General features: G+C 41.4%; 1 protein-coding gene across 1 annotated transcript in view; it reads right to left on the minus strand.

Moving 5' to 3' along the window:
- Positions 1 to 3,265: 3,265 nt before the first annotated feature.
- LOC138961962 (neuropeptide CCHamide-1 receptor-like) overlaps positions 3,266 to 25,641 on the minus strand; it is a 29,151-nt gene continuing 6,775 nt past the window's right edge. The window contains exons 2-4 of the mRNA XM_070333644.1: positions 20,507 to 20,770; positions 13,989 to 14,237; positions 3,266 to 9,372 (exon numbers count right to left, since the gene is read on the minus strand). Of these exons, the coding sequence (XP_070189745.1) occupies positions 8,692 to 9,372; positions 13,989 to 14,237; positions 20,507 to 20,764 (1,188 nt within the window). The 5' untranslated portion in view covers positions 20,765 to 20,770 and the 3' untranslated portion in view covers positions 3,266 to 8,691. The remainder of the gene's footprint in view (positions 9,373 to 13,988; positions 14,238 to 20,506; positions 20,771 to 25,641) is intronic.

Below are 25,641 nucleotides of genomic sequence, written 5' to 3' on the forward strand. Positions count from 1 at the left end.
CCGAAAACATATAAATATGTTATATTCGGATTAAAAACAAGCTCTGAAAATTAAAAATATAAAAATTATGATTAAAATTAAATTTCCAAAATCGTTTTAAAAACTATTTCATCTTATTCCTTGTCGGTTCCTGATTCAATAAACATATAGATATGATATATTTGGATTAAAAACACCCTCAAAATGTTAAAACGAAGAGAGGTACAGTAAAGCGTGCTATGAAGCACAGCGCAACCGCTACCGCGCCAAACAGGCTTGTCACTTTCACTGCCTTTTGCACTAGCGGCGGACTACGTTCAGTTTCATTCTGTGAGTTCCACAGCTTGACTAAATGTAGTAATTTCGCCTTACGCGACTTGTTTACATTTAGTGAAGTTTTGACTAAATGTTATAACATAGAGGGGGAATCGAGACGAGGTTCGTGGTGTATGTGTGTGTGTGTGGGTGTGTGTGTGTCTGTCTGTGCGTGTGTGTGTGTAGAGCGATTCAGACCAAACTACTGGACCGATCTTTATGAAATTTGACATGAGAGTTCCTGGAAATGATATCCCCGGACATTGTTTTCTTTTTTTCGATAAATACCTTTGATGACGTCATATCCGGCTTTTTGTAAAAGTTGAGGCGGCACTGTCACACCCTCATTTTTCAATCAAATTGATTGAAATTTTGGCAAAGCAATCTTCGACGAAGGCCAGACTTCGGTATTGCATTTCAGCTTGGTGGTTTAAAAATTAATTAATGACTTTGGTCATTAAAAATCTGAAAATTGTAAAAAAAATATTTTTTTTATAAAACGATCCAAATTTACGTTCATCTTATTTTTCATCATTTTCTGATTCCAAAAACATATAAATATGTTATATTTGGATTAAAAACAAGCTCTGAAAATTAAAAATATAAAGATTATGATCAAAATTAGATGTTCCAAATCAATTTAAAAACACTTTCATCTTATTCCTTGTCGGTTCCTGATTCCAAAAACATATAGATATGATATGTTTGGATTAAAAACACGCTCAGAAAGTTAAAACGAATTCGAAGAGAGCCTACAGAAAAGCGTGCTATCCTTCTCAGCGCAACTACTACCCCGCTCTTCTTGTCAATTTCACTGCCTTTGCCACGAGCGGTGGACTGACGATGCTACGAGTATACGGTCTTGCTGAAAAATTGCATTGCGTTCAGTTTCATTCTGTGAGTTCGACAGCTTGACTAAATGTTGTATTTTCGCCTTACGCGACTTGTTTTCATTTGCCCTCACTCTGTCCCTCTCAGCCCCCCCTTTCTACTCGTATCTCTGTCTTTGTCTCTGTCTCTGTCTCTGTCTCTGTCTATCTCCCCCTCTCTCTCTCTCTCTCTCTTTTCATTTGCCCTCACTCTGTCCCTCTCAGCCCTCCCTTTCTACTCGTATCTCTGTCTTTGTCTCTGTCTCTGTCTCTGTCTCTCTCTCTCTCTCTCTCTCTCTCTCTCTCTCTCTCTCTCTCTCTCTCTCTCTCTCTCTCTCTCTCTCGTATTTAACTGGGAACAACCGGCTAATTTCATCCCTTTCGTTTTCTTAAGAATATGAAAATGAAGCTGACTGGCAGAGGACGGAGGCTTAGATTTGACCTCCACTGAGGCACTTACCAGAGAAAAGCTGCCTTCAACAGTATGCACGTTCTGATACTAACTACTACATTAACTGCCGAAGAGACGATAAACAATAATAACCAACTAACCAACTATCTGATACTAAGGGAGCTTTTATTATGGTCAATTACCAAAACATTATGAGCCTTCTTTTAGATGGTCCGCAAAATAGTTCAGGTTAGATCGGGGTGGCATGGAAAGAAGCTGTCCCTATCTGAAGCTCGCACGCCAATGATGAACCAGCTTTTAACCCGTTTGAAAATGACATATCAACGGAATGAGGATATTAACCGTCTGAGAATAATCCGTCTGAGAAGAGGCAGCCACTTTTTATATACGTCTGTTTGAAAGAGAGCTGATAACCGAAGGAGCAAATTCTTCTTTAGAGTTGACCTCAGACGGCTTAATCTTTTAATTGGATTGAAAAACGTATAAAGTGTGTGGATGTGATGCTCTAAGAGTCTGCTTTGAGAGCTGGCGGTAATCGGGTGCTCCTTTGAGAAACAGCACTTGTTTGCAGAAACCTTGTAAATGTTGTGAACATTTGTCTGAACTTATCCATTTAAGTGGCAGCAAGTGATTAGACAGGCTTTTGTCACAGGATCTCATACATTTGGACAATGTAAATGGCATTTGTTTGTTAAATCTAATAAATGTTGTAAACATTGTGTCTGATTTTGTTCATTCAAGTGGCGTTAACTTATCGCCGGAAAGGGACTATGTTCAGGATCTACGTCAACGTTAGCTTGGCATGAATTTAAATAAAGTTATAATGAGTTTATTCATGTTTTTATTGTTGCTACTGCCGTTGTTGCTATTCTCGGCGAATTGCGCTGAAAATGCCGTGCGTTTTAATTTATATGACAGCGGGAGGGTCCTAATTTCAGTTTTGTTATAGGGCAGAAGTTATTTTCTGCCCTTGTATGTTACGAAATCCTGCTTCTGTATTACGGCAAACTCTTGCTGTAAAGTCTTGGTTTGTAGGTGATATTTTTTATTTTTATTTATCTTGGGTTGCTTTATTATATTTTTGTGTGTGTGTGTGTGTGTGTGTGTGTGTGTGTGTGTGTGTGTGTGTGTGTGTGTGTGTGTGTGTGTGTGTGTGTGTGTGTATTTCTTTTATTTTTTCAAGGTTAATTGTGGTGGTGGTTTTCTTCGTAATGCAAAGACTTCATGCTCTATCTCTCTATGTCTTCTTGTCAGTGTCTGTCTGTCTATCTGGCTCTGTCATGCGTTCTCTCTCTCTCTCTCTCTCTCTCTCTCTCTCTCTCTCTCTCTCTCTCTCTCTCTCTCTCTCTCTCTCTCTCTCTCTTTCTCTCACCCCCCCCCCCCCCCCACGCTTTGAGGATATATCTGTTCATTTTGTCGGTCTAACTGTTTCTCTGCCTGTCTTTGGTGGGTTTTTGTTCATACTTTTCTGTCAGTGTGTGCGGTCATTCTAAATACAGTATTGGTGCTAGCTTTCCACTTCGAGGAAGCAACCCGGCTGTTCAAACAATGGGACAATAAGGTAATCAAAGTGAAATGAAAATGAAATAAGGTGCCCTGAAATGAAATCAAAATGAACAGAAACGATTCATTCGGATCTGCAAAGAGTGCAGTTACTGACACATTTATACCAGGAACACACCAGTGGGCGCCAAGATTCGTTTATTTATTGACAGAAAAAGCTTTCCGTTATTTCACAGTTTTGATAGCACGATCACAACAAACACAGGAAAACACTACTCGTCAACAACTTGAAACAAAACAAAGACAAGATTAACTGTTCTGCTCCCTTTTCTTCTGGACAATTGATTGCAAACTGTATGTCATTGCGATGGGCAACAGCAAGACATTATTAAGCTAAAACCAAATTCAAAACTGACTGCGCTTGCCAAGTGCGGTTTTTGAAAAGTTTAGTACATCATTATTTATTATTCTATACAATGTTGTTAGGCTTTCAGAAAGGCTCCTTTGTCTTGTCGCTTCATATTCAGACAAAAAATCGAAATAGATAAGTTATCTTAAATATCTAAAAAAAAAAATCATGGATGAACAAAATAATTAACCGCTCATTTACAAGACCTAGGCATTGCACAAAAGAGAAAAATTGTTCTATTGTAAATAACAATACACTACAACAAATGCTGTTCATGTATGGTAAAAATTAAACAAAACAAGCATTCAGTCGAGCAACCCGGCCATATATGTATCAGTTGAACGTTTTTCGCAGCCTTTCGTCCTTCCGCCCACCCATCAATTAATCAAACAATCAATCAATCAATTACAATCAAGTAATCAACCAATCAATCAATCAGTCAGTCAATCAATCAATCAATCAGTCAATCAATCTATTTCTTTCTTTCTTTATTTGGTGTTTAACGTCGTTTTCAACCACGAAGGTTATATCGCGACGGGGAAAGGGGGGAGATGGGTTAGAGCCACTTGTCAATTGTTTCTTGTTCACAAAAGCACAAATCAAAAATTTGCTCCAGGGGCTTGCAACGTAGTACAATATATTACCTTACTGGGAGAATGCAAGTTTCCAGTACAAAGGACTTAACATTTCTTACATACTGCTTGACTAAAATCTTTCCAAAAATTGACTATATTCTATACAAGAAACACTTAACAAGGGTAAAAGGAGAAACAGAATCCGTTAGTCGCCTCTTACGACATGCTGGGGATCATCGGGTAAATTCTTCCCCCTAACCCGCGGGGGGGAATCAATCTATCATCTTTCAATTAAAAGGTCAATCGATCAACCAATTACAACCAATCAGTATAACAATCAATCAGTTAAATGGTCAATCAATCAATCAATGAATCAGCTATCAGAAAGCCACTGTAATAAATCGCACATGTTTGAATAGCCTTACAGTTGTGGATCAGTGGTAGAAGCCATTGTTCGTACACAAATGTCAAGAGTCTGCGTTTTCCAAAATCTTAAAGTTTATACATATTTATGTTTTTACACGACGATGATGTTACCGCCAAACATACCACCAGGAATGTCCACATTTTACGACAACGCCGAAAACCTTAATACAAGAGATTAACCAAACAGCCACATAACGACACAAACAATTGAAACAATTGCCCAAAATATGACAACACTTCACAATGAAACCCATTAGAAAATAACAAATTGAGACATAGCGTGTCCGTCAAATATTTACTGAACTATTTACACATAAGGGACCTCCTTCGATGTAAAAAGGTCATCGAATATCATTTAGAAGTAGCAGAATCACCAGGGTAATTGTGCATCTTTAAACTCGCTCGTCGACAAAGTGTCAAATCTAATATACTTAAAGTTCAGTAAGGCTTACGATGCGCAATAGTGTGTTTTGTAGGTTTGTTGGTTTGCTTGCTTGTTTGGCAGTCTGTTTGGGTTTTTGTTCGTATGTTTGTTTATGAGTCAGTCTGTTTAGGTTTTTTGTTCGTGTGTTTGTGTGTTATTGGTCTCAATAGTTGTGTGTGCTTGTGTGTGTGTGTGTGTGTGTGTGTGTGTGTGTGTGTGTGTGTGTGTGTGTGTGTGTGTGTGTGTGTGTGTGTGTGTGTGTGTGTGTGTGTGTGAGGGGGTGTTGTTGTTATCGTCGTTGGTTTGTAATTGCGGGATCAAAAGTTCTAATCCAATGGATAAGGAGAGTGTAGATTAACAAAATAGTCAATACTTTATTACCCGATGCTCTTCAGGAATTTGCCTTTAAGTTCAACCTTGAAAAGCCTGTTACTTGAAGGCATGGTGGGCGGGGATGTAGCTCAGTCGGTAGCGCGCTGGATTTGTATCCAGTTGGCCGCTGTCAGCGTGAGTTCGTCCCCACGTTCGGCGAGAGATTTATTTCTCAGAGTCAACTTTGTGTGCAGACTCTCCTCGGTGTCCGAACACCCCCGTGTGTACACACAAGCACAAGACCAAGTGCGCACGAAAAAGATCCTGTAATCCATGTCAGAGTTCGGTGGGTTATAGAAACACGAAAATACCCAGCATGCTTCCTCCGAAAACGGCGTATGGCTGCCTAAATGGCGGGGTAAAAAACGGTCATACACGTAAAATTCCACTCGTGCAAGAAACACGAGTGTACGTGGGAGTTTGAGCCCACGAACGCAGAAGAAGAAGAAGAAGAAGAAGGCATGGTACACAGTAATAGCATCTTCTATGGATTGTCATACTTCGTTGTCGGGCTTACGCCAAAGCAAATTAGGTAGGACTACACTGCTGTATTTGGCTAAAATCATGCATATCGGGAGGAAAACGTCTTTGAGCGTTTACACAGTGAATTCCAGCAAATCCATGGTAAACAAAAAATTAAGAGACTTAATTGACTGAGCCGGGCAATCAAGAATGAGTGTGCCAGAGACATTATATCGCAGAAAATATATCAATTACATTTGTGAAAGCAAAATAACAGAACAGAACCACACGACATAATATGCGTGGCGAAAGAAAAAAACATGACACGTTGCCCTACGAGTGGCTCGAAGTAAGCGGACAATCCGTTGTTTTCAGTGCGACAGTCATCAAACCAGAATCCGCCGTGGTGGCCATTTTCCTTCCCTCGCGAGAAACGCAGAGACGTAAACTGTAACGCGCTGTGTGTATTTGACGCGATTGAAAACAACGATTTCCGCGAGAACAATATACACGATTTGCTGCGTATATTGGCATCCTGGGAGCCTTTCCGAACATGACGCCTTCACAGGCATTCTAACGCTGCTATTGAATTATACCAAAACAGTGAAAACACGACTTACTTCTTTCACCTCTTCTTTATCCAGCTCAAAATGTTCCCAGCTTGAATTAGGGGAAAAAAGTACAAACTGCCAATCAGTCACCCAAATGCTGATTGCCATGACTACTGTGGTTAGTTCACAGATTCATCTGCTCTCCGCAAGACCGCATACGCACAGAGCAATTACCATCATCAACAATACCGTAAAATGCTGTACAAATTCCCATGAGTCGAAACAACTCCAGTAAACAGAAAACAATTTTATACACCCGTTTCAAAATCACAGACTCACAATTTTTGTGTGACAATCACATCGTTTTGTAAATGACAGACGAAAAAAAATAAAAAAAATAAACAGGTATAGAATCACCAAACAAATTAACAGCAATAAACATCAGCGAAATAACATTCGCATTGCAAAAGTTATTGGCAAAATGTAAAACAGCACGAGACAGACAAAGACGATAGAGAAACAAAGACAGTAAGTCAAGACTGTTACCAAACTCAGCAAAAGAGGTTTGCAGTTGAAATACGAAATAACAAAAATATGTGACCCTCCACCACGGAATGAGTCGCTTGTCACATTTGCATGATTTTCATATTTTTACATTTTCCTAAAGAGTTTTTTATGCTCTATCAAGTGGTGAAATCCGTTTTAGAAAAGAGCGAAAACTGTTTGAGTTATAAGCCTGTGACTAAGGTGACCCTCACACTGTTACCAGACACTCCCTGGACTTACATTAAGCGTAGCGCAGAACCGCGCGAGGTGACATGCGACTCAAGTCGTGGTGGAGGGTCACATATACCATCACAACTTACACACAAGAAAGCTAAAAATGGCACATAGCAAACATACCGTCTAATGTCTTTTTTCACGGCGCACTCGTTTTGTTTTTACGCTTTAAAATATATCTGTTTTCAGTTTCGATTTCACAGGACTATTCAAGAAGTTTTCACACCGATATCCAGTGTCTGATGAGCATTTTCTGAGTAAATGAGTCATCGTTGAGGAAAGCTTCAGAGTAAGCTTTTAATTGAGTGTATATACGCAGCGGTACAATGAGTAAACTGTCTAATCAGCCTTCGCAGAGTCGTACACCTCCGTAAACGGGGCTTTCAAACAACCATTCAAGCGTTGTTGTATATTGTGGGGTGATTTTATAAACAATCTTTTGTTAACTGAAAACTATCCATGACTAGGATTTTAGAACGGCTTTAAATGTACCTCATCGTGGGACCCGTCATGTTCAAAACCGCAAATTTGTCTGAGCTGTTAAGTCCGTCCTTCCAAATGGACATTTATCCATATGCATAATCTTCAGCCTGGCTGCTTTCTTGGCAGAGTGAGAATGCTTTGTTGGGTTAAATTCGTAGATTGAAGCAAATGATATTCAGCAAAACAATTTTCTGTGCACAGAAAGCAGTCCGGATGTAGATCTGTATGTATGTGTGTAAGTGGAAGTATGCTCCCAACCCGCTTAAATACTCAACACATGTTTTGATGTGTACATGATTACTCGCACCAATAAGCCGTCGGACAAAAAAATCGCAAAGTTTTTGTCTCAAAGATGAAGACATGCTTCATGGACTTCGCCAGCTGCAGTCCGCATAACCAAAGTTTTTGCGTTTCTTAACGAAGACATGATATGGCCAAGCTTAATGCGGTTCTTAACACTACGGCGAAGACATGCTTCGTTGACTTCGTCTGCTTCTCTCCGCATGACCAAAACCATTGCGGTTCACATAAATGTCTTCTCACACAGTCACAGCAGAGTCCCCCTCACGCTCAGTCTTGGTCCGACGTCTACTGTTAAACAGTCGGCGAGTGTTCGTTTTTATTCTGCACAGAGCACTGTGTATGTCCACAACTTTCTGTGCTCGTGCACTCTGTGAACGTCTGCCCGTGTGTGGTTGATGCGTTGAGGGAGAGCGGCCTTGAACCCCGGGGCAGGCTGTGCATGGTAGCAGTCCTGGGGGACGAGGAGGAGTAGAGGGTAGGGAGAGGGGTCTGGGAGGGGGAGGGGGAAGGGGAAGGAGAGGGAGACCTCCTCCAAGCGTACTGCTCCATTTCGATTTGCACCGAAGCGGTGTCTCTGACGTCCGCGGTGCTGCATCGCTTCTTTCCCCCCGCGTCCGATGTTTGAGTTTTAACGATCGCCTTTCCTCGCTGGTGACCTAGGGACGGACCTCGATAGAACTTCTTCTTCTCCTGCAGCTTGTCTTCTTGCTGGGAGATGCAGAAGTTGTGGCGAATACCTCCACCACCTTTGACGTTGTTGTTTCGGTTGTGGTGGTGGTGGGCACGAGGAGAGTGCATGTACCGGGTCCCGACGAGGAGGCGAAGTAGTCAACACATGGACTGAGACTGCACGATGGAGGTCTGTGTGGAGGAGGCTCTGCGCACCGTGCTGTTGAAATTATGCATGGTGGACGACGGCTCCATGCGCGTGTAGTTGACGCCCTTCAGGCAGCAGAACAGGTATCTGTTGTAGTACTTTCGGAACTGCGAGCTGAGGAAGTAGAGGGCGAAGGGGTTGATGCAGGAGTTGATGAAGGTCATGCAGAAGCCCGCAATCTTGAAGTAGTGCCAGAAGATGTTGAAGTTGGCGGGGTCTAAGTAGTACCACAGGAGGTAGACGTGGCGCGGCAGCCAGCACAGGATGAAGATGAAGACAAAGCTGAGGACGACGCGGGCCACCTTCTTCCTGGCGGCGATCTGGCGCTGCTGGTTCGAACCCCCGCTCTTACCCTCGCACGGCATCTCCTCCCCGCTGCGGATTAGTATGCGGGCCATGAGAAGGTAGAAGGTTGCGATGATGATGACGGGGATGGCGAAGAAGACGACGAAGCGCGTGACGTAGTAGATCTTGGGCGCGTAGAGCGGATCTTCGGGAAAGTTGATGCAGATCTGGTATTGGTACCCCATGTGGCCGCGGACGTTGACGGAGCTAAAGATGGCGTCAGGCAGCGCCAGGATGAAGGCGAACACCCAGATGAAGGCCGAGATCAGCATGGTGGCTTTCTGAGTCTGCAACACAACGATGGAATGTCTCTGTTTAGATTGAGAATCATAGTGATAAATAATGATAAAAGCTTTGTTGATATCATTCTACTATCTTGTAGTTGTTTTCTTAGCGCCGTGTAAAACTGCCAAGCACTTATCCCTTTTTCATCATAATCATCATCATCATCATCATCATCATCATCATCAATGTCATAACTCTCATTGTAATTGTCTACATTTAGAGCGCTTTAGTCCCCTACTTTCTTAAGTCTGTTGCTATTGGATTTGACTGGATTGAATTGAACTGAATCTGATCGGATCAGACAGGATTAGATTGAAATTGAAGGGATTGAACTTGTATGGATTTGTCTTGACTAAACTAAATAAGATTGAACTGAATTGTACTAGATCGGACTGGATTGAATTGTACTAGATCGGACTGGAGTGGACTGGTTTTGATTTGGACTGGATTTTATTAGATAAGATCGGACTAGATTGGATTGGATTAGATTGGAATGAATTGAACTGGATTGTACTGGATCGGATTGGATCGTATTGGATTGAATTTGACCGGACTGGATTGGTTTGGATTAGATTGAAATGGATTGGCCGTCGCGATATAACCTTGAATGGTTGAAAACGACGTTAAACACCAAATAAAGAAAGAAAGAATGGATTGGACTGGACTTGATTGGACTTGATTGGACCGGATTGGACCGGATTGGATGGAACTGGGTTTTGATTGAACTGGAGTGGATTGCAATAGATTGCTTGGAAACTGGCGCATAGCTTGTGCAACAGTTGCAAATCAACTAACTACAAGGCCTCCCAGCCTGGAATAGGTTACAGGCGGTAAAAGCACCACTGCTCACTTTATGGGAAATATAAGATTCATGAATGCTTGGCGAATAGACCTTTTTCGTATAACCTTTGCCCCCAGCGTTTCGACCAATCACATTTTAGGGCACGGCAGCCTCTCTCTGATAACCGGTACTAGGGGGCAATAGGTGCCTGGCCTGAAATACCTCTTTCAGTTTCGATGCTCGAAGATTACTTTGCCAGAGGATTACTTTGAGAAATTCTGCAAGAAAACGGATTATCTTGTTCAAAATCATGAACAAAAAACCAAGGACATGCACGAAGGTATGGTTTGAAACGGCTATTGGTGGTATATGGACGAAAGACTTGGCGAACTTCCCCTGCATAAGCGAGGGTGCGTATCGCTAGCGCTACGTGTCATTTGTGCTGAGTGTCATTTGTCCTACGTGTCATTTGTGCTACGTGCCGCTATCGCTACGTTGATTAATGCTACAAATAATGTGTCGATGAGTCGCTATCATTCGTTCATTATCACTACGTGTCGACAGCACTATATCTTTTAGCGCGACGTGTCATTATCGCTACGTGTCAATACCACTACTTACTGACGACTCTGACCGGCACGGTTGGCCTAGTGGTAAGGCGTCCGCCCCGTGATCGGGAGGTCGTGGGTTCGAACCCCGGCCGGGTCATACCTAAGACTTTAAAATTGGCAATCTAGTGGCTGCTCCGCCTGGCGTCTGGCATTATGGGGTTAGTGCTAGGACTGGTTGGTCCGGTGTCAGAATAATGTGACTGGGTGAGACATGAAGCCTGTGCTGCGACTTCTGTCTTGTGTGTGGCGCACGTTAAATGTCAAAGCAGCACCGCCCTGATATGGCTCTTCGTGGTCGGCTGTGCGTTAAGCAAACAAACAAACAAACAAACTGACGACTCTCTCTTTCTCATTTTTTCAGTCTCTCGCTCTCACTCGTGGTTTGTGTGTGTATATGTATGTATGTGTATGTATGTGTGTGCGTGTGTGTGCCGCGTGTGTCAGTCTGTTTCAGTGTGTGTGTGTGTGTGTGTCTGTGTGTGCCTCTGTGTGTGTGTGTGTGTGTGTGTGTGTGTGTGTGTGTGTGTGACTCTCTCTATCTCTCTCTATCTCTCTCTCTTGCTCACTCGCTCGCTCACTCACTCTGTCTCTCTCTCTGCCTCTCTCTCTCTCTCTCTCTCTCTCTCTCTCTCTCTCTCTCTCTCTCTCTCTCTCTCTCTCTCTGTGGCCTTAATAATAAACCATTCTGAGTTCTGAGTTCTCTCTCTCTCTCTCTCTCTCTCTCTCTTCTCTCTCTCTCTCTCTCTCTCTCTCTCTCTCTCTCTCTCTCTCTCTCTCTCTCTCTCGCTCTCTCTGAAGGAATATTTTGTTGTTCCTTTCAATTTGCCAGAGATTTGTAATTTTCGGAAGAAAGTCTCTGCATGATTTTCAGTTGTTTCTTTCGGATTTTGATCTTTTTAGAAAAGAAAGGGCTTTGTTTTTGACTAATTGTAAGACAGTGTTATTGCATATATTTGTAAATGGAAATATTGACACACGGTATAACCGAGGATATTGAAACCTTTTTTTCTCTCCCAAATTCTTTTATGAAATGAGAGGGGGAGAGAGAGAGAGGGGGGGATTGACAGACAGAAAAAGCGCGAGAAAGCGGAAGAGAGAGACAGTTAAAAGGGATGGAGGGTGCTTTTTATTTTATGGTTGGTTGGTTTTAGTTCTTAATCTTAATGCACTGTTTTTGACAATAGTTTTCATTCGGTAAAAGCCAAATTCAATTACCGCTCTCTCTCTCTCTCTCTCTCTCTCTCTCTCTCTCTCTCTCTCTCTCTCTCTCTCTCTCTCTCTCTCTCTCTCTCTTTCTCTCTCTCTCTCTCTCTCTTCATTACACACACACACACACACACACCGCACACACACACACACACACGCACAAACGCATACGTACACACGGTATCGTACACACAAACTCACACACAGAAAAACATGTATATGTATATACGGTATCATGCGAGAGAGAGAGAGAGAGAGAGAGAGAGAGAGAGAGAGAGAGAGAGAGAGAGAGAGACAGAGAGAGAGAGAGAGGTAGAGAGTGGGGAGGGGGAAATCCAAGATTAAGGGTGGGTACGAAGTCAACGTAGTTGGCATCGCTGATAGCCGTGCCAATGCCAGACACGAAGTAACTCGAGCAGACTTTTTCAAATGGCACGACAAACCCCTGTCGTCGTATTGCTTGCACCCATCGCGTCCTTCGCTGTTGCGCCTTCGCACTTGCACCCATCGGAAAGCCAAACAATGACAAATTCTGTCCACCGTATTTCTCTTTCTTCATTCCACTGTTGCACTTGCAGTTGCAAACACAACAGTTTGCCTCGTCGTCTTCGCACTTGACTTTGCACCAAGCCTCGTTGTCGATTTTTCCTTTTGCTCCCTAGTTCCGGTAGATCTGACAATAAACTTCACAGCGCATGCGCCAAAATTTAAGTGAAAAAGGTCTATTGGAAAACATCTAAACAAAGATGATCAGTGCTTGGCTGTTAGGCCAAACAAAAATATATGTTGGTTTAGGGTAACCCGACCGACCCTATTTTTTCCCGCCGACCATAAAACTTTTTTTTATTTCTAAAAAAAATACCCAACCGTTGGCACATTTTGCGAACCATACCGAGACTAAGGGAAGTAACCTCCTTGAAAATCGACCAAATTTAAAAATAAATAAAAATAAATAAAAAAACCGACCTACCGACCCTATCTTTTTTGGTCACGTTACCCTAAACCAACATATATTTTTGTTTGGCCTTAACGCGACACGAAATGAATTAATGCAAAGTAAACTTTGAATAAAAGCGATGGGAAGATAAAAGAAAAATATTATCAGCGCTCTTTCATGTATAAATGTTGCTAAATCGGAAATGCAAAGAGGGACTACAAAAAGTAAGTAAATAAACAGATAAAATAATTAATAATTACACAAATACAAATGGCCTTGGTGACAACATTTGTAAGCTACAACAGAGATTTGTCACGTAACCCGTGGTGAATGTAATACAAAAAGCAACATCGCTAGAAGATAATGATGCATATTGTTGTCTTGGTAATCGAAAAGCGGTAATTTATTACAAAGTCAAAAATATAGGACTACATCGATCAAGAGCTAGACCAACGTCAGCAAAATACATATCATTACAAACAGGAAACTTTGAGGTGTGCAAAAAAAACCTACTTTAGAAACAAAGAACACAGAAAAAAAGAATGAAGAAAGAAAATAAAAGAAAATAAGAACGTAAGAAATTGCGCAAAGAATTGCCAAGCTGACCCGAATTTGTAGAAAGATAATGATAGGAAGCCTGGCTAGACAGAAAGACAGGCAGACCGACAGAAACAACAAACAAGACAGACAGAAAGAACGAAAGGAGGAAGAGACCTATTTTCCACAGCAATAAGGCAAAAAAGCCAACGAAACCCGGAAAATGCACAAGAAACATGCAAACGCCCTGGTAGCGCGACTCTGGCTGCTACAAGCTTTCCACGGTGGAGAAAGCCCCCCGAATGTCCATAGCAGTAAGATAATATGGTCATTGAAACAAATATGAAGAACCAACGATGAAAATCCTCGGTAATCTGACAACATGTTGAAATAATACATGTATTGAAAGTGTTTATAATGCATTCACTTGCTTCAGCGATTGTTGCGTAAATCATATCAAGATGTTGTCAATGTCAAAGTATTATTATGATTAAACGTCCCACACTAATGTTATTTGCAAACTTTACCAGAATAAAAATCCTTTACCTTGCCCTTGTGCTTGGACATTGGGTCCATGATAGCCGTGTAGCGGTCATGGCTCAAGGCGGTCAGCGTGAAGACGGTAACCCCGAGTGACCAGGTCTGCATGAAGTGGTTGAACTTGCACGCCACCTGCCCGTACGGCCAGTTGTCGAACGTGTAGACTGTTGAGGTCAAGGGCACGGAGACAAGGATGAGCAGGAAGTCTCCCAGAGACAGGCTGACAATGAGAATGTTGGGCACGTTTCGCATCACCTGCAAAAGATGAACAAAAAAGATCTTAATATTGTACACTGTCTGTTTATTGGTACCATAATTATATTACATGAGAACGCAGGAGAGACGAGCTGAGTAGGGAATTGTGTGATGAATACACGGAGTCGCGCCCGACGGGAGACTCCATCATATAACATGGGAAAGTAGAAGAGACGAAGATGTTCAGAAAGTCTCCTGTGCTGACTAGGGAATGTTGTGATGAATACATTTTGCAGATTGATTTGTTATCCCTTCTGTACTGTATAACCTTAAAGTACTTCAGGCTATATCCTGGACTTCCTTGAGGAAACGTCGCTATGACAAAAGACACAGCAAAAAACGTAGAAGAGAAGGATGACAAAAATCGGTAAAATTGGGAAAAACCAAACTAGAACAAGTCGCGTAAGGCGAAATTACTACATTTAGTCAAGCTGTCGAACTCACGGAATGAAACTGAACGCACTGTAGTTTTTCACAAAGACAGTACAGCTTCGTCAATCCCCGCGAGAAGGAAATCGCTCACCTTCCACGTGCAAAACGCAGTGAAATTAACACGCCAGAATAGCGCGGTAGCGTATTGTGCTGAGCAGGAAAGCGCGCTTTTCTGTATTCTTGTTAACTTTCGGAGCTTGTTTTGAATACAACCTATCATATCTATATGTTTTTGGAATCAGGAAATGATAAAGAATAAAATGAAATCATTTTTGGATCGATTTCTTAAATTTTTATCGTAAGACTAATTAATTGTTAATTTGTTAATTTTGATCACATTTTAAGAGTAAACATGACATATGTATATATTTTTAGATTCAGAATATGATGAAGAATACGATGCAATCAATTTTAAGTCTGTTTGCGAAAAATCGATTTTAATGACAACTTTAATGAGCGAACTCATTAATTTATTTTTAAGCCTCCAAGCTGAAATACAATACCAAAGTCCGGGCTTCGTCGAAGATTATTTGACCAAAATTTCAACCCATTTGGTTGAAAAATGAGAGCGTGACAGTGCCGCCTCAACTTTCACGAAAAGCCGGATATGACGTCATCAAAGCTATTTATCAAAAAAATGAAAAAATGTCAAGTTTCATGAAGATCGGTCCAGTAGTTTTCTCTGAATCGCTCTACACACACACACACACACACACGGTGTGTGTGTGTGTGTGTGTGTGTGTGTGTGTGTGTGTGTGTGTGTGTGTGTGTGTGTGTGTGTGTGTGTGTGTGTGTGTGTGTGTGTGTGTGTGTGTATGTCACACACCACGACCCTCGTCTCGATTCCCCCCTCTACGTTAAAACATTTAGTCAAAACTTGACTAACTGTAAAAAGCAACCACATTGCTAAGTCCTTATATGTTCAGTCAAGCAAAAGAACACTGCCAAAAGGAAACAGCGTAAAAAGATATATGTAAACTCACTGTACCACCCCCCCCCCCACCCCCCCCCCCCCCCCACCCCCCCCCCCCCCACCCCCCCCCCCAACAACAAATAACAAGTCACGTAAGGCGAAATTACTACATTTAGTCAAGCTGTGGAACTCACAGAATGAAACTGAACGCACTGCATTTTTTCACAATGACCGTAGTCCGCCGCTTGTGCATAACGGAGTGAAAGTGACGAGCCTGTTCAGCGCGGTAGTGGTTTCGCTGTGCTGCATAGCACGCTTTTCTGTACCTCTCTTCGTTTTAACTTTCTGAGCGTGTTTTTAATCCAAACATATCATATCTATATGTTTTTGGAATCAGGAACCGACAAGGAATAAGATGAAATTGTTTTTAAATCGATTTCGGAATTTTAATTTTGATCATAATTTTTATATTTTTAATTTTCAGAGCTTGTTTTTAATCCAAATATAACATATTTATATGTTTTTGGAATCAGGAAAGGATGTAGAATAAGATGAACGTAAATTTGGATCGTTTTATATAAAATAACAAAAGGTATTACAATTTTCTGATTTTTAATGACCGAAGTCATCAAAATATTTTTAAGCCACCAAGCTGAAATGCAATACCGAAGTCCGGGCTTCGTCGAAGATTGCTTTACGAAAATGTTAATCAATTTGATTGAAAAATGAGGGTGTGACAGTGCCGCCTCAACTTTTACAAAAAGCCAGATATGACGTCATCAAAAGTATTTATCGGAAGAAAAAAAACGTCCGGGGATATCATTTCCAGGAACTCTCATGTCAAATTTCATAAAGATCGGTTCAGTAGTTTGGTCTGAATCGCTCTACACACACACACGCACAAACAGACACACACACACACACACACACACACACACACACACACACACACACACACACACACACATACACCACGACCCTCGTCTCGATTCCCCCTCGATGTTAAAACATTTAGTCAAAACTTGACTAAATGTAAAAAGACCAACCGTAAACCAGAAAACAAATAAACTCGAAAGCACGGCCTAAAGAGAGAGAGAGAGAGAGAGAGAGAGAGAGAGAGAGAGAGAGAGAGAGAGAGAGAGAGAGAGAGAGAGAGAGAGAGAGAGAGAGAGAGAGAGAGAGAGAGAGAGAGAGAGAGAGAGTTGGGAGCAACATGTAACGGAAAAAGTACACACACTTACAAATAAGCATGCACATTTGTAGCGGAAGATACAGATGTGACGGGAAACCGGTGAGAAGGGATTAGGGAAAATACTTGTTATTACAAAGCAAATATATATGTACTTGATATACACCAGACTGGCTGCATGATAACAATGCTGCTAACTGCGTTCTGTGCGTTACGCGCTGTCAGCCGTGGCTAATGCAGCACGTGATGTAGAGAACGAAAGTTTGCGCTGAATGACTTCCAATGACTGCCAACATGGGGTAGACAAGCAAAATAATGATACCAAAAAGCAGTTTCCGCAAGAAGTGGTGCTCAGTCTTATCTGTTGGTGTGTATTTCATTTCAGAGTATTTTCTTTCTTTGTTTCGTTCTTTCTTTCATCCTATTTCTGTCTCTTTCTTTCCGGCATTCTTCTTCTTCTCCGTGATCTTCTTTGTCGTCGTTTTCCACGTTCACATCGTCATTTGTTCCCTAATTGTCATTTCTCTATTTTATACTATCTCTCTTTCTTTCTTTCTTTCGGTCTCTGTTACCAGCTTTTTCTTCTCCTGTTTCTTCTTTATTTGTTCTTTATTTTGTTTTCTATCTGTCTTTTCTTTCTTCTTTGTTTCGTTCTGTCTTTCTGTCTGTCTTTCTTTCTTCCACAGAATTCTTTCGCATTACAACATTGACATGTCATGGAAGTATGACTGGGCTTTGTTTTGGATGAAGGCACCTATTTCTCTTCATCATCGTCATCATCTACCCCCTCCTCCCCCTCTTCTTTCTCATCCTCCTCATCCTCCTCATCCTCCGTCTTCTTCTTCTTCTTCTTCTTCTTCTTCTTCTTCTTCTTCTTCTTCTTCTTCTTCTTCTTCTTCTTCTTCTTCTTCTTCTTCTTCTTCTTCTTCTTCTTCTTCTTCTCCTCCTCCTCCTCCTCTTCCTCCTCCCCCCTCCTCCTCTTCCTCCCCCTCCTCCTCCTCCTTCTCCTCCTCCTCCTCCTCCTCCTCTTCCTCCTCCCCCCTCCTCCTCTTCCTCCTCTATTTTCATCTTCATCTTCTTTTTCTTCATCTCTTCTTATTCTATCTATCTTTTATTTCCTTCTTCAGTTAGAAGTCAATATACCACCAGCTCATACTTAGCTGTGCCATTAATGCACCAACACAAAATGAATGAAAGACAGGAGGTGAAGGCAGTAGCCAAGAGAGCAAGAGAGATCCAAGGCATGCAGCAAAGAGACAGCCTGTCATACATCTGCCCGGAACAGTGAGTCTGCAAGGTAGAGACTGAGGTATGGTGCCATCTGATGAAACAAGCTCCACTGAGATAGGGAAATGCAGAAACAGACAGGAGAGACAGTCAAACAGACCGAAGCAGAGAAAGAGATAGTTGGTCGTAACCGTGCGTCTGGAAAGTAGCTGTAAGACGCCATAACATGTGGGTTGTAGACATTAACAGAAACAAGTTGGAAGAGATAAACAAAGTGAGAGAGAATTAAGCTAGATAGGGAGACAGACACACACAGAGAGACAGAGATATAAGGAGATACAGACACAGAGAGAGACCATTCCTGCATATGAGCATGCAAACAGACAAACAGAGAAGACATGCAATTATAAATTTAGATGCAGTCAAATGTGTAACCTACACATTTAAGACAAAAGACGGACAAATAGACATACACAAAAAACAAACTTGGGGTAGATAGGGCATAGACAGAGACAAAGTGGACGATATAGAACAAGAGCTGCTCATGGAGATAAAAGACAAAGTCGCGTGCAGGTACAATTATTCGTACGTAGTTGAGAATCATTGTTCATTTTTCATTTCACATTTTACCTCGTGTTCTTCGTGACTCTTTTGTATTATGTTTAGAATTTAATTTTCCGTGAGTATCTTTCTTTCTTTTTTGTGAGTAAAAGTCGTGTCCTGCCAATAAATTCTTTCTTTTCTTTATTTGGTGTTTAACGTCGTTTTCAACCACGAAGGTTATATCGCGACGGGGAAAGGGGGGAGATGGGATAGAGCCACTTGTCAATTGTTTCTTGTTCACAAAAGCACTAATCAAACATTTGCTCCAGGGGCTTGCAACGTAGTACAATATATTACCTTACTGGGAGTATGCAAGTTTCCAGTACAAAGGACAACATTTATTACATACTGCTTGACTAAAATCTTTACAAAAATTGACTATATTCTATACAAGAAACACTTAACAAGGGTAAAAGGAGAAACAGAATCCGTTAGTCGCCTCTTACGACATGCTGGGGAGCATCGGGTAAATTCTTCCCCCTAACCCGGGATGGGGGGATGCCAATAAATACGCAGGAGTCACGTGCACAATTCAAACGCAATGAGGTCCATTTGCACCAGTCAATACAGCATAGAAATCTCTCATTATCATCCTTTTAACTCAAAACATTGACCTGCTTGAAATGAAATACGAATGCAACCGGTTTTCGACCTTTCGGAGCACGGCAAATGGCGTAAAGCAAAGCCCTTGAGCTAAACTTCAACCATTGTCCTTCTAAGCCAGTGAGTTCAGTGGCTGGAGTGACGTCACATCCACATCCACACACACACACACACACACACAGGCACATACACACACACACAGGCACATACACACACACACACTTACACATCATTACACACACACACACACAAACACACACACACTCACACACACACACACACACACACACACACACACACACACACACACACACATACACACAGAAAGAGAGAGAACGAGAGAGCGAGAAAGAGAAAGAGAGAGAGCTCCCCCGAAATCGGCGTATGCTGCCTAAATGGCGGGGTAAAAACGGTCATACACGTAATATTCCACTCGTGCTATAAACATGAATGAACGTGGGAGTCTTAGCCCATGAACGAAGAAGAAGAAGAGAAAGAGAGAGAGAACTCAGAACTCAGAACTCAGAACGGTTAGAAAGTGGCATATGTCCAAAAGTATTAAGAAATCTCATTCTCAAATCAGAATACAATGGACAGTGTAATAAAAGGTGGTGTTCATTCTCTTCCACATTTCCACAGTAAGAGCAATTACGAGCTGCAACGCAATCGCTGTACCTTTTCAAATTTCCATTAATTGGAAGAACACCTCATCTAAACTGGGCTAGCGAAACTCGAAAGCAATAAATGTTAACATTTAAAAAATACAACTCAACTGACAAACTGTCTTTAAATGTACAATACACACTGTAACGATCGTTTAGACAAATTGTTTCTGCCCACTCCTGCTTAAACATGTCCAATAATCTTACTTTGAATACGCGCAAAAACATGTTTATGTTTCCAACACCCGTTGGAGCCAGACGAAATAAAAATCTGTTTTGGACCATATCAATCGAATATCAGATGCCCAACACTTTTTTCCGTTTCCGTCCAAAGTTAAAAGCAGAGAGAGAGAAAGAGAGAGAGAGAGAGAGAGAGAGAGAGAGAGAGAGAGAGAGAAAGAGAGAGAGAGAGAGAGAGAGAGGCAGATAGACAGATAGACAGACAGACAGACAGACAGACAGATATATAGTGAGATGGCGAACTACACATAGTGCAAAATAAAGAGAAACAGACAGACAGAAACAGACAGACAAACCGAGAGACAGACATAATGACAGACAAACAGACTGTCAGACAGACAGAATGACACACAAACAGACACACATACAAATACACAGACAGTTAAAGAATCACTCTTACCTTATTGATCGCGACGGTAAAAATGAGCGTCCCATTCCCGATGAGTCCCACGACAAAAATGACGCCGAAGACAATTGGAACAACGAAGGCTTGTTTTAGTGGACTGATGGACCAAATATAGCTGTCCATTGTGACGGTCTCGTTGGGGGTGGTGGAATTGAGATCTGTGAGATTGTGCTGCAGTTCCAACAAACTGGAAATGGCTGTTGTCATCGCTATAGGCGATGCCGATGACGTTGGGTCCTGCTGACTCGCCATTTTGATCTGAAAACGAGGCAAGAGGATGATATATGATTCAAACTCAGTTTTTGTACACTAGGATAATGCCAACTCAAAGCACATTTTTTACTTTATTATCAAAAGAGTAACGCTTTATTTTGTCAGCGGCGGGTGGGGCGGGGGAGGTCGGTGCGTGCGTGCGTGCGTGTGTGTGTATGTGTGTGTGTATGTGTGTGTGTGTGTGTGTGTGTGTGTGTGCGTGTCTGTGTGTGTCTGCCTGTGTGTGTGTGTGTGTGTTAAAGAGAGAGAGAGTGAGCGTGTATGTGCGTGCGTACGTACGTGCGTGCGTGCGTGCGTGCGTGAGTGCGTGCGTACGTGCATGCGTGCGTGCAAGCGGCTGGAAGATGTCAACCATGTCTTCTTAATGGTGATTTCGTATTATTTACTATTGGGTAAGCCATTTTTCTATTGGGTAAGCATTCTCGCGTACGACTCAAAACTGCGAATAACAGAATGAATTGACCAGAATTCGTATATGTACGTTTTGGTCCCTGGACCATGGCTTTGCCTTGTACTAATCTGTATACATAATTGCCGTACTGACCACAACCGTATAGCAGTGCTTACCACATCCGTCCCGTTTCTCATTCACAAAAAAAACATGAATAAAACCTAGCTTGTCTCCCCTTTATACATTTAGTCAAGTTTTGACTAAATGGTTTAACGTAGAGGGGGGAATCGAGACGAGGGTCGTGGTGTATGTGTGTGTGTGTGTGTGTGTGTGTGTGTGTACATGTGTGTGTGTGTGTGTGTCTGTGTCTGTGTCTGTGTGTATGTGTAGAGCGATTCAGACTAAACTACTGGACCGATCTTTATGAAATTTGACATGAGCGTTCCTGGGTATGATATCCCCAGATGTTTTTTTCATGTTTTTGATAAATGTCTTTGATGACTTCATATCCGGCTTTTCGTGAAAGTTGAGGCGGCACTGTCACGCCCTCATTTTTAAACCAAATTGGTTGAAATTTTGGTCAAGTAATCTTCGACGAAGCCCGGACTTCGGTATTGCATTTCAGCTTGGTGGCTTAAAAATTAATTAATGACTTTGATAATAAATCTGAAAATTAAAAATATAAAAATTATTATCAAAATTAAATTTTCGAAATCAATTTAAAAACACTTTTATCTTATTCCTTGTCGATTCCTGATTCCAAAAACATATAGATATGATATGTTTGGATTAAAAACACGCTCAGAAAGTTAAAACGAAGAGAGGTACAGAAAAGCGTGCTATCCTTCTCAGCGCAACTACTACCCCGCTCTTCCCCATTGTGCGATTTGTCTCTCGCAGAATAAGGGACCAAATCCTGTATAACAGGAGGGGGTTGAAAGGGTCAGGCGTCGTGATTGTGGAAGATCTAACCCAGACGAGACAGTACCTCTTCCACAAGGTCAAAGAGGATGCTATCTGTGAAAAAGCATGGACAAAGAACGGTAAAGTGATGATGAAAACCAAAAAAGGAAAAGTTGTCTCTATCAGATCCCTATCTGAACTCAATGACCCCACCAGAAGACAGTCGGAATGGAGTAGTCATGCTTCCGAGCGTTGAAGGGTAGTTTTTCTGGTTTTTTTTGGGGGGGTGCTAGGTTGTGCTATGTTGTGTAAATATAATCATAATCACCTACTTAAGATTGTTGTCCAGCCGTATGTCAGAGATCTTGAGTCTACCTTTTACAGGCTACCAAACACACAACAAATATCCGAGTATCTATCTGTTTTTGTTCTATGATAAACTAGGTATGTTCTTTATCATTGACTTTTGACAACTGGACAAGTAGAAAGCACATGGCAGTGTTGTGACCACGTGATGTTTTGTTTTGGTTTGCCTAGCTCCTCCACCGGTACAGACGTTGGTTTCCTTTTACGATCCCGGTTTTCCTCCAACATTTAACGAGAGAATGTTCCGTCACTTGTTTTCATTCTACATCGAATGTTTTGTCATCCAGCCATGTTATTAAGCCGTACATAATACATAGTACTTGGATAAAGTTCCTGGAATCATACTCCTTCGTCTTATAGCCCAGCGGCAAGATCCGAAGGTATGTGTTACTTGTATTCATGTCTGTTTACCCTTTCTTGTAACTTTTGTTCCGTTTTTACATTTAGTCAAGTTATGACTAAATGTTTTAACATCGAGGGGGGAATCGAGACGAGGGTCGTGGTGTATGTGTGTGTGTGTGTGTGTGTGTGCGTGTGTGTGTGTGCGTGTGTGCGTGTGTGTAGAGCGATTCAGACCAAACTACTAGACCGATCTTTATGAAATTTGACATGAAAGTTCCTGGGTATGATATCCCCATATGTTTTTTTCATTTTTTTGATAAATGTCTTTCATGACGTCATATCCGGCTTTTCGTGAAAGTTGAGGCGGCACTGTCACACCCTCATTTTTCAACCAAATTGGTTGAAATTTTGGTCAAGTATTGTTCGACGAAGCCCGGACTTCGGTATTGCATTTCAGCTTGGTGGCTTAAAAATTAATTAATGACTTTGGTCATTAAAAATCTGAAAATTGTAAAATAAATTATTTCTTTTATAAAACGATCCAAATTTACGTTCATCTTATTCTCCATCATTTGCTGATTCCAAAAACATATAAATATGTTATATTTGGATTAAAAACAAGCTCTGAAAATTAAATATATAAAAATTATTATCAAAATTAAATTTTCGAAATCAATTTAAAAACACTTTCATCTTATTCCTTGTCGGTTCCTGATTCCAAAAACATATAGATATGATATGTTTGGATTAAAAACACGCTCAGAAAGTTAAAACGAAGAGAGGTACAGAAAAGCGTGCTATCGTTCTCAGCGCAACGTACTACCCCGCTCTTCTTGTCAATTTCACTGCCTTTGCCGTGAGCGGTGGACTGACGATGCTACGAATATACGGTCTTGCTGCGTTGCATTGCGTTCAGTTTCATTCTGTGAGTTCGACAGCTACTTGACTAAATGTTGTATTTTCGCCTTACGCGACTTGTTGCTTGTTCTCTCTGTTGTTTGGTCAGGCATGGGAATTGAAAATTGTAAAAAAGGCGGAAAATTTATAACTGAAGACGCGAAGCGTCATGTCGACGGCGCGAAGCGCCTAGCCTTACTAGGGGGGTCCGGGGGCATGCCCCCCCCGGAAATTTTTTTCTCCAAAGAACCCAGATGGTGCAATCTGGTGTCATCTGAGCTCCAAGTTTGCCATTAAATTCTGTTCTTAGAATCAGAGTTTTTAGTACAAAAATGTACCAATTTTTGCTTTTTTGAAGAAAAAAATATATACATGTATTATATGGTTTAAATTTGTTAAAAAATTGATCTGAGACAAACAGGAACATGTAACTTGTAACACAATCTGTGCAATCTGGTTTACTTTCAAACATACAAGTTCAAGTAACTGAGGCGGGCGGTAGCAGTGCGTGAACAAAGTACGGAAAGTTTTCGCGGGCTTTTGCGCAAAGGCCAAAGTAACCGGTGCTTTTTTTTTGTGTGCCTCCCCCCTTTATTTTTTCGGCGGACACTTTTGCATTTTCGGCGGAACAAAAAAACAAATTCGGCGGAAATCCGTCGTTTGGCGGACAATTCCCATGCCTGTTGGTATTCGTGTCATTCGTGCCGTGTTGTTGGCCCCCCTACGTGCCCCTGTTAGTGTGTTGAGCTGGTGGTCGCGACTTTATGCTGTGTCTATTACCATCACTATGCTGGATGTATGGTTCTATAATTCTCATGCCTGTGTCGATTATGGAAAATGGTTCTGTTTGTTCCCTGATGTATTGTCCAGAGTTTGGTTGTATATCACTACTGCTTTTGTGTGCTGTCTCCCAATGTTTGCAATTTTTATTTCTAAACTCCTGGTCCTAGTGTTATCGTCTTTACTGCCTCGACCTGTTGCTGTTGCTGTCGAACTCACAGAATGAAACTGAACGCAATGCAATTTTTCATCAAGACCGTATACTCGTAGCATTGTCAGTCCACCGCTCATGGCAAAGGCAGTGAAATTGACAAGAAGAGCGGTTTAGTAGTTGCGCTGAGAAGGATAGCACGCTTTTTATATTTAGTCAAGTTTTGACTAAATATTTTAACATCGAGGGGGAATCGAAACGAGGGTCATGGTGTATGTGCGTGTGTGTGTGCGTGCGTTCGTGTGTGTGTGTGTGTGTGTGTAGAGCGATTCAGACTAAACTACTGGACTGATCTTTATGAAATTTGACATGAGAGTTCCTGGGTATGAAATCCCCGAACGTTTTTTTCATTTTTTTGATAAATGTCTTTGATGACGTCATATCCGGCTTTTCGTGAAAGTTGAGGCGGCACTGTCACGCTCTCATTTTTCAACCAAATTGGTTGAAATTTTGGTCAAGTACTCTTCGACGAAGCCCGTGGTTCGGTATTGCATTTCAGCTTGGTGGCTTAAACATTAATTAATGACTTTGGTCATTAAAAATCGGAAAATTGTAAAAAAAAAAAATAAAAATTATAAAACGATCCAAATTTACGTTTATTTTATTCTCCATCATTTGCTGATTCCAAAAACATATAAATATGTTATATTCGGATTAAAAACAAGCTCTGAAAATTAAATATATAAAAATTATTATCAAAATTTTTTTTCGAAATCAATTTAAAAACACTTTCATCTTATTCCTTGTCGGTTCCTGATTCCAAAAATATATAGATATGATATGTTTGGATTAAAAGCACGCTCAGAAAGTTAAAACGAAGAGAGGTACAGAAAAGCGTGCTATCCTTCTCAGCGCAACGAATACCCCGCTCTTCTTGTATTTTCCACGTGCACTGCCTTTGCCACGGGCGGTGGAGTGACGATGCTACGAGTATACGGTCTTGTTGCGTTGCGTTCAGTTTCATTC

Source organism: Littorina saxatilis, linkage group LG3 (genome assembly GCF_037325665.1).
Source record: "Littorina saxatilis isolate snail1 linkage group LG3, US_GU_Lsax_2.0, whole genome shotgun sequence".
NCBI classification, from domain to species: domain Eukaryota; kingdom Metazoa; phylum Mollusca; class Gastropoda; order Littorinimorpha; family Littorinidae; genus Littorina; species Littorina saxatilis.